The sequence below is a fragment of the Puccinia triticina genome, chromosome 3A (assembly GCF_026914185.1).
Source record: "Puccinia triticina chromosome 3A, complete sequence".
Lineage (NCBI taxonomy): Eukaryota > Fungi > Basidiomycota > Pucciniomycetes > Pucciniales > Pucciniaceae > Puccinia > Puccinia triticina.
In genome coordinates this window covers 8,048,266-8,061,188 of record NC_070560.1, presented here as the reverse complement: position 1 = coordinate 8,061,188, position 12,923 = coordinate 8,048,266, and the positions used below count along the sequence as shown (strand labels likewise).

Below are 12,923 nucleotides of genomic sequence, written 5' to 3'. Positions count from 1 at the left end.
GAAAAAAATAAAGCTTGATTGAATTTTCAGTTGATTGTATTCATTCAACATTAGTACAGTAATTCAAGACATTTTCTTTCTTATTTTGTTGTTTTTTCATGTGCACTGGCGCCCTTGAAGCTAGAAAAAATGGATAGCTTCAAAAAAACAGGCTTGCACCCCCTCCCGCGGAAAAAAAATGGTAGGCATGAAATATGTATGAGAATTTTTGAAATCCTCTGAGGGTACACATGAAATGTGTATGAATGGGCTGTGAAAATGTATGAAGTTTGGCAAAATTGGGGACTTTACGTGCCGCCCAATTATAGGGGGTTGCCAGGGTCCTGATCCAACCCAATGCAGTTGCGGGGTCGAACTAAGTGCCCTAATCCGGGCTAACTTAGCGCCCGGTGCGGATGGTCTTACAACCTGCGCTACTGCTTTTTGAGCTTGCCGCGTAGCGCTCCCCCGCTGCCAGCCAAAAAAGCGCAGCGCAGCGCAAAGCACATTTTGGTTTGGGGAAAAAGCGGGGCCCCGCTATTTTCAGCGGTAGCGCAGCGGGACTGGCGCTGTGCTACCGCTTTTTGGGCTGACCGCGCAGCGGTTCCCCGCTGCGCAGCGCTAAAAGACCGCTTTTTTGTTGCGCAGCGCAGCGTTTCAGCCTTGGTTGTGAGTTCAAAGCGCACTTTTTGTCCTTTTGTCCGGCGGCAGGCTGCACAGCTGCAATGCCACGATTGGGACATGGTTGGGTGAAGGTGGGGCACTCCGTTGTGCCAACGTTTGACCCACCATTCCCCTTTGGGGATGTCGTGGTTGCGGTGGACCCACGTTGGTCACCAAGCCAGAGTGTTTGGTTAGCCCAACCATCAAAGCACATGTTGGGCCAATGTCCCAGTTGCCCGGTGGTGTAGTCCTGTAACCAACTGCACTACCATCCGACCTGAAGGCGCGAGTCTGTTGACAAGAGAGCGCTAGTCGCTGGTTGAGAGTTGCAGCCTATCAATCACCATTGAATATATGAGATCTGGGGTTAGTATGTAATTGAGAACTGTGATCTTGATGAGCCAGAGGAGCCAATACCAACTGCACTTGGAACACCCTTTAGCCTTTGAATAATTCTAACGGATTGGATTGATTATCCATTTTGACATTGTTTGTGTTGAGGCTTTTTTTTGGATGCAGACGAGACAAATTGACTTTTTTTCTCAAACGGCGGCATCCGCGGATTCCGCCGCTTCACCCGCGCCGTGCCAAAGTGATGCGCCCGGAGCCCTAAATAGGGGCTTTTTAGGCAAGGGTATGTAACCCAGAAGCTGTGAGCCTGGGTTACGCTGTTTTTGTTCTTCAGTTCTGGAATGAACATGAGCATCATCATGCAGACCATGCTTGCAGACTCCCCTAAAAACATATTTGGATGTAGCTGATGGGGAAAAATTCTGTATTTTTTGTGGCAGCGGAATAAAAGGACACCCACACCTCAACGAGTTTGGCTCAATAACTACGAGCATCACCATCCAAGCCAAAATTCCTACTGCATTGCAACTCATTCAGTGAAGTTGCGTTTTGATTCAAAATCACATGTTTTCTCCTTCTAATATTTAACCTTTTTTTTATGGGCAGAGGTAATAAATCGGACAAAACAATCTAACAAAACAGAGTGGAAAACAAGAAGGCAAAAATTTGGACTGAGAAGCTGGATGAAGCTGTATGTAGTTCGTTGCACCAAGAGTCTATTTATCAAGGAAGACAATCTAGTGAAGATGAAGCTAGTCCGCAAGAGGAGAGTCTCTCAATGAGAATGGATTGCGGCTCGGGGATAACTTCATCAGGCGAGTATATACAAGAGGGTGCCCAATAAGAAGCTGTCCGTAATCCAGTTGTTTGCGCCAAATATGATTGAAGGAGCCGCCGACTGGAAATGATTTTAAGGATCATTCAAGAGAATCATGAGTATGTTTTGAACTCGCCAAGGTTTTAATCTTCGGTAAAGATTAAACAGGCGAAGAATAGGCTAGACAAGGAGAGCTTACTGGGGATGTGATTCCGGGTGTGTCTGGAGGAGGCCCTTTGTCATCTGGTGGTGGTGGCGGCGGGCCTTTATTTTCCGGTGGCGGCGGCGGCGGGTCCTTCTTGTCTGGTGGGGGCGGGGGAGGGGGCGTGTCTCCGCCACCGCTAGTGATCGGCGGTGGGGAGTCGCATTTAGGTGGGGGAGGCTGGGGCTCATCCTTGCATGTGCAAGAGCAAGTCTGTCCGGATGGCTAAATAAAAGTGAAGAAATAAGATCAGGTAAACGCTACCACACCACTATGCAGTATTCAGAACTATAACAAGTAAAAAAATGGAAATGTTGACTGACAGAAGTGAGACTCCATGTACCGCCACCGCCGTGTGGACCTCCAGACGTCGTTTTGGTGTCCCCGTTTACGCTAACTGAAGCACTTGCGGATGCGCCCGCGGATGCTGAGGCGCCGAGGCCGGGAGGCGATCCCATGCCTTTACCTGGACCATCCATTTTGGTAGGACCTCCCAAGGGATCTGGTTTAGGTGCTCCTAGTCCATCTGGTTTGGGCGCTCCTAGTCCATCTGGTTTGGGCGCTCCTAGGGGGCCATCTGGTTTAGGGCCTCCTGGTCCCTCTGTTTTAGCCCCTCCTAGACCGTTGCCACCCATTGATGGTGGGCTTTCCGGTTTAGAGCCGTCTTTAGGTGCGGGAGGGTTTGCGCCTAGTAAGCCCGGCGGCCCACCTGGTCCTGGATCACCTGCTGCAGCGTAGGAAAGTTGTCCAGAGAGCTCGAAGAGGATAAGAAACGCGGTGGTGGAAAGGATGTTCATGTTGGTCTTGTTCGAAAGCAGCTTAAATCTGGTGTTACTATTCACAAAATATATATATATTTTTTTTTTTTTTTTTTAAAAAGAATGGGATGGATCTCCTGTGGAGTGAAGGAAATCAAACAGGAAGTAAAGTGATCGAAGGGTATATCGCGATCTTAATGTCAATAGCAAACTATGTAGAAAATTGAAAGATCTAGAGGATGCGTTCTAAGAGGAGATGAGAATGCGGAAAGGTTTTGGGCTTTAATGAAAGCTCTAATGTCTCTGAATGGGGAAATATGTGATCGTCTGAGAAAAATGGAAAACGCTTGTGAGTGGTCTTTGTGAAGACTCGGCCAATGGATCTAGAAGCGGATGATGGAATTCATGCTGGGGAAATGCCTCTTATAAGTTGGATTGATCCCAAATTTGCCACCGGTGTTTCATGTGTGTTGCGATGATCCTCTTATTGTTGTGCAAATTTCGGTTTTCGGTCGACAGAAGAAAGCTACCGAGTCGATTGGGCACGTTTCAAGATACGCCGGTGGTGCTTGATGCGGTCATTTTTGCCGTCCATTCTCGGTGTGACGAGTGTTTAAACCCTTGAGTCGGTTCGCAACCGGGCTCAGTTCTAGGCGTGGTGACCGTTTCTTGGGGCATTATCAGTTAAGCCCTCGCTCTTCTTCCTCAAGAGCCGCGCCTGTTGTGATTCGTTTGTCGATCGTGAAGGCTGCCTTGCCTTGGATACGAGCCGCATCGAAGTCACCAATTAAGGCTCAAGCGGTCTCTGTGGAGACGTGGCAGGGACTCGGTGAAATATAGGTAACAGTGATGGTAATGATGATAATGTGCCTCCGGCGGAGGAGACTATGTCTACTCCGCAGGAGAGAGCGGCAGCCGAGAAGACTGTGACCCAGGTCAGCCCAACCTCAAGGGAAGCTTCATCGAAGACTTAATGGTGTGGGCTTGCTTCCGTTGCAATCAGCAGAGAGAGACCTCCGAATTCCAAACACGACAATCAAACAACGATGAATGATGGTGGCAAGGGAGAAGAATCGCCAGCGTGTCCCTGGTTGATGATTTGAAGTATAATGTCCATCAGCAGTCGGGAATTCATGACAAGTTGGGTACGAACTGTGAAGGGATGGTTGGGGCTAAAGAGTGGCCATTCCTGATGGCTTGGCGGTCGCCTTGCTGTCGTGGACCAAGGTTTCTTGCTCAGCAGGTCATCGATGCATGTGTTTGAGTCAGAGTGCACTGGTAACTTGCAGTGTGCTTGGGATGGAAGGTTGCGAGTCAGGCGCAGCTTGACCAGAGTCAACCCAGGTCAACCCCCATTGCATGCACCACACAGAAGACTGCATCTAATTGTGATGTCTGCATACATATTTTATTCCAGATACTTTTTGCTGATATTGCTAGGGGCCAAGCGTCCACCGAGCCGATGGCACAACGGTCATGTCACTCGCGGATCTCACTAGGAAAGTTGATCAGCTTCTTTTCAGAAATTTCCACCGCGCTTGGCGGGGGTGATCAGGCGCGTAAATCTTAGAGGCGCGTCACATAGCATCAACTTGGCAAGCGATCACTCCGACACCGGCTGCTGAAGTGTTGATCGCTTTAACCATTTTCTACAACGTCGTTTATCTGTTGACAATCTCCAATTTCTCAGGTCATTCGAGAGGGTTGCCACAGGTTACCACGGCGAAGAATCTCCCGAGAGAATTATGTATGTACAAAAGAGTTTGTTCTCGTCGTCCATTCGTTTCACTGGCAACTTTTGAGCTTCTAGTCTCACGTTCGAAGGTTGTAGTACGGCCTAGCACGGCAGCCATGGGTGAAATAATTTGCAATTGGATACATAACAGACAAGACTCAAGACGGCCAGTCATCTGAAGCTGTAGTCTAGACGGCCAACTTCTCAAGCCCAGCTAGCTCACGGAGACAAGGATCAGCCCACAGCCTCAAGAGACATCCATCCCTACTTACGCGCCGCTCTCCCTCAAGGCCCGGAACTCCAGTCGTCCAGCGATTGTGGCCCAGCCCACATAGCACTTGACCATCAATTATTTGAACACAGGCACCTTCAATTATTCCTATCCACGCGTTTAGCCAGTATTGTCAAAGTAACTGAAGCTCAAGCCCCACCCCGAACCAGCATTTCTCAAGCACTCAATTGGGTCTAGCTCGATTTCTTTCGACCAACTCGATCAGCCTCTCTGCCTCTCCTGTGTGCTCGAGTTTTCCATCAGACCAATAAAGAAAGAAGTATCGAGCAAATCAGAACTAGGAAAGGTCAGCCTCCTCCGTTCCGGCAGAACCACTTGATAAACTGAACATCGCCTGACCTCACATACTCCAACTCCTGCAGCCAAGGCCACAATCCTCAAGTCTGCTCGATAGGTTCTACGCACTTGGCCCTTCCCACCGGCGAGAGAGCTTGAAGACGCCCACACCCATCTCAATTTGCATACACGATGGAAACATGATCTTCCACTCCGCGGACCTGACTTGTTAAATAACACAGACCCAAATCGAAATAAATCTTCAATACCCGGCCGAAAGCTGAACCCAGCTGTCCTTCTCAAGAAAAAAAGTACCAAAGTAGGAAACAGCGATCGTTTGCCTCCAGCCATTCATCAAAGTCTCACAAATCAGAATACTAATCTTTCAAAAAACAAACAAACGAGGAATTGACTAAACATGTCCAAGATATTCGCCCGATCTTCGACATGGACCGAGAGTCTGGATCAGCGGTATCGGCAGGTATTTCATCACCTCCTTGTGACTACGTTTCATGACTGCTTTTCATCTTCTCCCAGTGCCAAAATGCTCATTTTCATTTCTCCCACTCTGCTTCCAGGCCAAACCGCCCCTCGTAGTCACCGCATTCGCGGCCATCGGGATCATTTATGGCGACATTGGGTGAGGTTCCTTCTATTTCCTCTAATATTTGCCATCTTTTCTTCCACTTGAAGATGACACTAATAAACGTTGGTGTGGTTTCCATTATAGGACAAGTCCTCTATATGTCATGAATGGTATGATAGACAGATTCTATTTGAGCGTTTGAAATGCTGCAGAATCTTCTCTCATCACCGTTTCCCTTAGGTATATTTCCTTCAACTGGACCAGCGCCAAGTGCCGAAGACGCAATGGGCGCCATCAGCGCGTGAGCAATTCAAATTCATTTCACAATCCTTTGCCTCCTTATTTGTTGGATTAATGTTTTTTTTTTATAAAAACCAAAAAAAGGATCATCTGGACTTTGACCATTGTGCCCTTGATCAAGTACAGCTTGATAGCTCTAGAGGTCAGTTTGTTAAATTGCTTGTCTGCCTCTTCTGGCCACTAGTTCATCGCCACTCATTATTTACGTGTGTATGCATCCGCACCCCTTCCTGATTCCACAGTTTGGGTAAGCTCAGTTTTGTTGTTTGTCGTCGAACAAGTCGTCATGGAAGAAAATTTACGTGTTGCTTGGCGCAGGACTGGCGAAGGAGAAGGAGGCCCGTTTGCATTATTTGCGCAACTATATCCCGCCGAGTTTGTAACCTTCCTTCCTCATTTTGGCTTCCCCAACATTGTTATTGGCGTTGGAAGGACAGCCACACTAAATCATACTTCCTTCATGCACTCGCCCTTTATAGAAAGGAAGGAGCCGAGTTGGCACTCCCCTCAATCCATTCAATTGGTGGACATTTCACAGCTGGCGCTACCACCTTTCTAGCTAGGCCGATGGTTAAACCAATCATCAAGATCATCGTGAGTGGTTACGATCCTATCTCCCGCCTCACGTGAAACGTGTGCAGATTATTCTGACTTCTTGTGACTGTTACAGACCTTATTTGCGGTAGCTTTGATCATGAGTGATGGTAAGTACACAAGACTAGAAAAAACCCCCAGGCTGGATGTGATGAGGTTACTGACAGTTGCAATCCCACTCACTCCTTTTTTGACATCCCAGGAATTTTGACCCCAGCGGTATCGGTCACGAGTGCAGTCTCTGGTATCGCGATCCCGGTGCCATCGTTGAAAGGCACAGACATCACCGGGATCTCCATAGCGATACTGATCGCAATCTTTTTTTCTCAGCGGTTTGGTACTCAGAAGCTCGCCTTATCCTTCGCCCCGATTGTCAGTATCTGGCTCATGATTATATCCGGCACCGGCATCTTCAACATAACTCTTCACCCCGGCGTCTTCCGCGCCCTTGATCCCAGCCGAGCCGTTATGTACTTCGTCCGTGTCAAGTCCATTAGCCCTCTCAGCGGAATATTGTTATCGATCACAGGAGTTGAGGCCTTGTTTGCGAAGTACTTAATGTCCAATTTCCTACATGATGCCCCTGGTCTTTCAGTCTTAAACTAACCAATCATTCTTCTCTTTCCACTGGCACAATCACAGCTTAGGACAGTTTTCCAAAGGCGCGATCCGACTGTCTTTTCTTTCTGCGGTTTATCCAGCCCTGATACTGGCATATCTCGGCCAAGGCGCAGTGCTCATCACTCAAGGGCCCGAAGTGGTCACTAACATTTTTTATCGCTCCATTCCGGGGGGCCAGGGTGGAGCATTATGGTGGATCACGTGGAGTTTTGCCCTGTTGGCTGCCATCGTCGCCTCTCAAGCCATGATCACGGGTGGGTCTCCAAAAATAATGTGATAGCTTATATCACGAAACTGACAAGATGTGCCACCCAATCTAGCCTCGTTTTCTCTGATTCAGCAAATGGTTGGTCTCAAGAGCTTTCCGCCAGTCCGAATTGTCCACACCAGTGACTCTTCTCGCGGACAAATCTACGCCCCGGTTGTGAATTTCTTGCTGTTGCTTGGTACCGTTGGTGTCACGGCGGGATTTGGCGCAGATGAGGGGTTGAACTCCGCGTGTAAGCTGACAACTCTCATATCTACCTTTACCTGGAACTGCATGGAGAATTAACCACGTTTCATTTTAATCAGATGGTTTCGCTGTCGCTGGTGTTTTGATAACCACCACTTTTCTAATGACGATGGTTATGGTAAGTTGAAAATTGGCATGACAAATTATCAGATCTTCGTCAACTGATCGTCCTCGAAATGGCTATGTAGATTCATGTCAAAGGCTTGCCGGTATGGCTGTCGCTACTGTTTTTCGGTCTAGCCGGTTTCATCGATGCTATCTTCTTCGCATCAGCCTTACAAAAGATTCCACACGGGGCCTGGTTTACTCTTACGTTAGGCTGTCTCATTGGCTTGTTCTTACTGTTCTGGACATGGGCGAAGGGATTGGAGGATGCATTTGACGCTGCACACCGGATTAAACTTGGACAGTTATTAATCAAACACTCGTCCGATCAACTCACTCTTAGCGGAGATCACCCTCTCAAGTCAGCAAATAGTGAGCAACAAATGCGTGGTGGTGGTGGAGTATACCGGTACCCCAACGAGAATGATGCCCTGCAAGAATATCCATCGTCTCCGGTAACTCCGACTCATAATCCATCGGAAATACTGATAGCTCCGATGCACATAAGTGATTTGGCTCTCCATGAAGAACCGGAAGAGATGAAGTCGGATGAAATCATGGAAGAAAAACAAGAAACAATCCACCTACCGGTGACCGGCGATGAGCAGACAAACTCACACGAACAAAAGATTACGATCCATGAGCCGAATCACCCAAGGAGCTCGAGTCATAACGTGGCCAGCTATCCTCCAGTCCAGGCTATCCATCAGATCACCAAGCATCTGACGACCAGTCAACACTCGCCCCGATATGCCAGAAGGCAGAACACCTTGGATAATACAGAGATTACGCTAAATCCCGTTTACAGCCCGGACGTTAAGCTAAGCGGACCCTTGCCCCGCCTCGAATGTTTCTCGTTTTTCCATCATCTAGGTGAGGGAATTGGTGCGCCCCATTCGTTCTCGGCCTTGCTTCGACACCAACCTGCGCTACCTAGGGTGGTCGTCTTCCTCTCGATCCGAGTGGTCGGTGTACCTCACCTCCAGGAAGAAGACAAGTATTTGATCGACAAGTTGAGAACGCTCAGTGGATTCTATCTGATGACTTATCGGGTCGGCTATCGAGACCCATTGGACTTGAGAGGCCTCACCAAGCCCACCTTGGAGAGAATTGTCGAGCTCGAACGCGGTATCGTGCCCATCGGATCCAACAAAGCCCTGGAAGATGAAATTTACAAAATCACCAAGGCTGCCAATAACACTAATCACATGTACGTCAATCTCTTCTCTCTCACCGCTGTGATCCTTTGTTTCAATAACTCAATCATCTTTCTCCTTGTGTACCCTAGCTTGCCACATTATCATTGCACTTCCAAACCTTTACCAGCGGACAAAAGTAGCAACCTTTTTGCGAAGTTTTTCCACTCGATAAGATCATATCTTTTGGAAGAGATCTACCGAAGAGTGTAAGTCCATTCTGATCTTTTATCTGTACCTCCTTCGTGCTGATGTTCTTGACCCATGGGGATAAACACAGCTCTCAAAACTTCCCGGAAACGTCCAACTACGTTGTCGATGAATCAAAGGTCTTACGGATCGGTGTTAATGCCTTGATCTGAGCCATACAGTTCTAGGGGACAGGAATCATACGCACGCCAGTTTTTGGTTGGCATCTGCTCTTCTACCAGGCTTTCTTGCGTAAAATGGTACGCAAAATTCATGATGACTTCGTAGACGGTCCTATCGTCAGACCCTCACAAGCCCCCCCCCCCTCCCCCAGAATCTGTTCCTGCTACTTCTCGTGTTGTTGTTTACAAGTCGCCTTCTCGTGTTGTTGTTTACAAGTCGCCGGCTCCCATCAGTTGTCTGTTAGTTTTTTGTATTTTATTGTTGCATTTCTCGATTGTTTCCACGTCTTGCAGTGCATCTTCCGACGACTCGAGTAATATTGGTTTTGCGGATTGTCTCACCCCGGTATCATTGTTCTTCAGGACCTCTTTTCACTTGATATGCACAAGTTGGATGTATTTCTCGCAGCAATAGAGCTGCGCACTTGGCCAATGCTTGCCACATTTGGAGTTCAATGTTGCGGAGCCTGCATAAGGAGGTTGAATTTAATTAGTGTACCTCGGGCTTTTTTAAAATTTACTGGAGCCACCCAAAACCGCATCCAGTCGCACGATGACTAAAACCAGAAAGCTGTAGGTGCACTTGGCATTCACGTAAACTTGTGAATTTTGTAGGGAAATCCATGGGCCCTGTGGGTCACTGCCTATCTTGTACTGCGAGAGCCAGGGACTCAGGTTCATTTAGCGTCAAATGAAGACTCATATGTCTTGCATTTTAGAACAATATAGAAATATTTTACGATTACCAGTGGATACACAGACATGTGTGAAATCACTAGTTGTAGATTAGAATTCTCTTGAGGAAGCAGATGCAATACACTTGGAAACTAGGGATTCGAAAATTCTGCAAAAGATGTAGAGGAAGTGATTCACGATTACAAATACATGATTAATCAACATTTTGAGGTTGATGGATAATTAAAAATATTCATGCACATCAGTACATGAGAACTAGATGTGACGATCTTGCAGCCTTCCTTCTTTTTAGATTACAATCTCGATGGAACTAATAGGAAGCGGTGCCATGTTGAGATCGTACTGAGAGACCTTATACCCATCGTACACTTGAATAAAACGTCAACCCATGAGCCTCGTAGCTCTCCTTGCAAGATTGTTCTTATCATCGCTTTCCCAACTACGGGCACTACTATTACTGGATGAGGAGGATGTTCGTAACATTTGAACTGGGACGCCGATGATCATAGAGCGGTTGGTGGGAAGTCGGGAGGTCGAACCATATGGACTAGTCTTGTTAATTTCTGGGTTCTCGGTCGCTTCCAGTTTGACCGAATCTTGATCCGAAGCTTTTGGTTTTTCGGGTGGGGTGGTTATTGTCGATTCACTACTTGTTTCTTCTGCGAAGGCGCGAATATCACTACTTTGATCTTCATCTTCTCCAACATCCTCTTCATCTGCATCTTGACTGCTACCCTCAGAGTCTCTTCTCGGTCGGTATGATGATGACGAAAATGTTATTTGTCTTGACGGATGATGGTGTTGATGAGAATTATCACAAGTGGGAATTCTACCCACGTCTTCCGTTTCCCTACTTAGATTCTGCCCTTCCCTTCCGCATCGGTCAAAATCAAAACCTCTGATCTCTAGACGAGGTGTTTGAATTAATGCTGCTTTGGTTTTTTCAGATTTTATCCCCCCCGAACTCGGGTTTCTATTCGAACCAGAGATACTTCTCGCTTTAGCCCAGCGTCCAATCATCGGATCGTCATCCCATGCGTTTCGATAAATCTGGCACAAACTCGCATTGGCTGGAGAGTGGCTGTGATCTTGCTGATGTGCTGAGTTGGAAGTGGAGGTACGGCTCGCTTCACTTGGAAAGACTCGACCGGCGTGCTGCCGCGCGTTTTCCTCCCACGGAAACACGGCTTGCACCGCGTTAGGTTGGGGCGCCGTCGAAAACTGGCTATAATCTTGATGTGTAATCTGAGGAATGGAATGGCTTATTGCGGGCGGCTGGAAAAAGCTGCGGGATTGTTCGCTAAAAGGTTTGTCCCAAACAGCCTCGTAGTGTTTGGTGATTGGCTGGTTCATTTGGTACCCTCCACGAGGTGGCGGGGAAGATCGCGAAGGGTCCCAGACCTCATGGGAGTGATCATCTTGTCTGTCTTGGGAATGATTAGAATCCGAAGGAGCCGATCGCAAATCTTGGGTAGAACTCGTAGCACTTTTACCGTGTTTGATCGACATAAAATCACGAACCTTCCGAGACAGATCAAGAAAGGGTAAGCTCGTGTAGCCACCCTCATTATTGGAAGTGGACAGGTTGTGCGATTGCGACCCGATGGCAGCTTGCCTCCGACTGAATGTTTCTTTCAATTCGTCAAGAGTCGGGGGTTGGTACGCGCTCGGCTTCGTAGAATCCCATTCTGAGATGTATTTTGGAACATTGAATTCGGGCTGGAACGACGCCCATTCCAAGGGTTCAACCGGCCCAACGACATCTTCGTAAACATCCAGCCAATGGTCGACTAAGCTATCATAGCTTACTGCATTGAGAGATTCGGACTGCTGATTTGGTGCGTATGCGTTTCTATACCTTCTACGGTTGATCAGATGCCAAGGTTTTTCACTGCCGATGAAGTGTATCATTGATATCTTATCACCATGGCGCTTGTATGCTGGCGCGTAACTTTTGCAGTGACAAAGATAATCAAATAAAGCATTTGTCAACTTTGAATCAGCGCTTGACGCGGAAAATTGGGCTACTCACGTGTAGTAAGTCGAAGGAGTAACATTATAGATAAAACTCAGGCGGTTCCAACCTTGTGACTGGTCGCCCGATTCTGCAGCAGATAGCTCTCCCGATGATCGGGAAAAGTAATCATTGAGAAGGCCTTGATCACCTCCATCCCAGCTTCCATGAGACAGAAAATGCTGGAAAATCTTTTCAAACGTTTCACTGCTGGGGGACGTCACCATGAGACCTGTGTTGAAGCAATCGGGCCAACCGATGTCGGGGCAAGCTGAGAACGGGGATGCGAGTTCGAATAAATGCGAGATGGGTTTGAGTAAGAGCGTGTCTGAATCGAGATAGATCACTTTTTCGTATTGAGTGAGTCGCCAGATATGGATTTTCGTGATTGTAGATGACAAGTCTGGTCGTCCTGGTGAGTTTGAGAAGAGCGATGGATAGGCATCAACGATTGATCTCCGCAGTAACAGGAAACATACCAAGCCATCAAAAGTAGTGGGAATGTACATACCCAAGAGATTGAGTTCATGCTCAGAATGCCCTGATCGGATTTCTTCGGCGCTGATAACCAAGTCGTATATTTGCCTTAAGGCTTTTATGGATTGAACGCTGACGGTGTCCAGAGTTACCAAGCAAACCAAATCGTATTTGCGCGTTGACGCCTCCTCCGTACGTTTGATTGAGGCCGCGGTGACCAAAGCCCCCGGGAGATATGAGTCACTATGATAAACAAAATTGAATGCAGCATAACAATCAGCACGACTTGAAACACGCTTGTAGATGACATGTTTCGGGAGCAGTTTGTCTGTGATCTTACGAGGTCAATACGGTCACGAACGCCCAAGAAGCCATG

General features: G+C 47.6%; 4 protein-coding genes across 4 annotated transcripts; 2 read left to right on the top strand and 2 right to left on the bottom strand.

Moving 5' to 3' along the window:
• Nucleotides 1–1,804: 1,804 nt before the first annotated feature.
• On the bottom strand, nt 1,805–2,809 carry PtA15_3A863 (uncharacterized protein; the record flags this gene model as incomplete). The annotated part of the gene is made up of 3 exons (XM_053167873.1): nt 1,805–1,891; nt 2,010–2,237; nt 2,336–2,809. The coding sequence occupies 3 exons, from the start codon at nt 2,807–2,809 to the stop codon at nt 1,805–1,807; spliced, it is 789 nt and encodes a 262-aa protein (XP_053019047.1).
• A 2,682-nt stretch (nt 2,810–5,491) lies between these two features.
• PtA15_3A862 (uncharacterized protein) lies at nt 5,492–9,351 on the top strand (the record flags this gene model as incomplete). The annotated part of the gene is made up of 16 exons (XM_053167872.1): nt 5,492–5,554; nt 5,652–5,713; nt 5,804–5,829; nt 5,900–5,960; nt 6,044–6,101; nt 6,202–6,206; nt 6,278–6,334; nt 6,439–6,553; nt 6,630–6,663; nt 6,756–7,104; nt 7,196–7,428; nt 7,495–7,674; nt 7,748–7,806; nt 7,877–9,003; nt 9,082–9,198; nt 9,270–9,351. 16 exons carry the CDS (start codon nt 5,492–5,494, stop codon nt 9,349–9,351), a joined length of 2,628 nt encoding a protein of 875 aa, XP_053019046.1.
• Nucleotides 9,352–9,435: 84 nt separating this feature from the next.
• On the top strand, nt 9,436–9,775 carry PtA15_3A861 (uncharacterized protein; the record flags this gene model as incomplete). The annotated part of the gene is made up of 2 exons (XM_053167871.1): nt 9,436–9,438; nt 9,578–9,775. The coding sequence occupies 2 exons, from the start codon at nt 9,436–9,438 to the stop codon at nt 9,773–9,775; spliced, it is 201 nt and encodes a 66-aa protein (XP_053019045.1).
• Nucleotides 9,776–10,437: 662 nt separating this feature from the next.
• PtA15_3A860 (uncharacterized protein) lies at nt 10,438–12,922 on the bottom strand (the record flags this gene model as incomplete). Its single annotated transcript, XM_053167870.1, has 5 exons — nt 10,438–10,715; nt 10,791–12,007; nt 12,089–12,482; nt 12,582–12,790; nt 12,888–12,922. The coding sequence occupies 5 exons, from the start codon at nt 12,920–12,922 to the stop codon at nt 10,438–10,440; spliced, it is 2,133 nt and encodes a 710-aa protein (XP_053019044.1).
• Between the last annotated feature and the right edge of the window lies 1 nt (nt 12,923).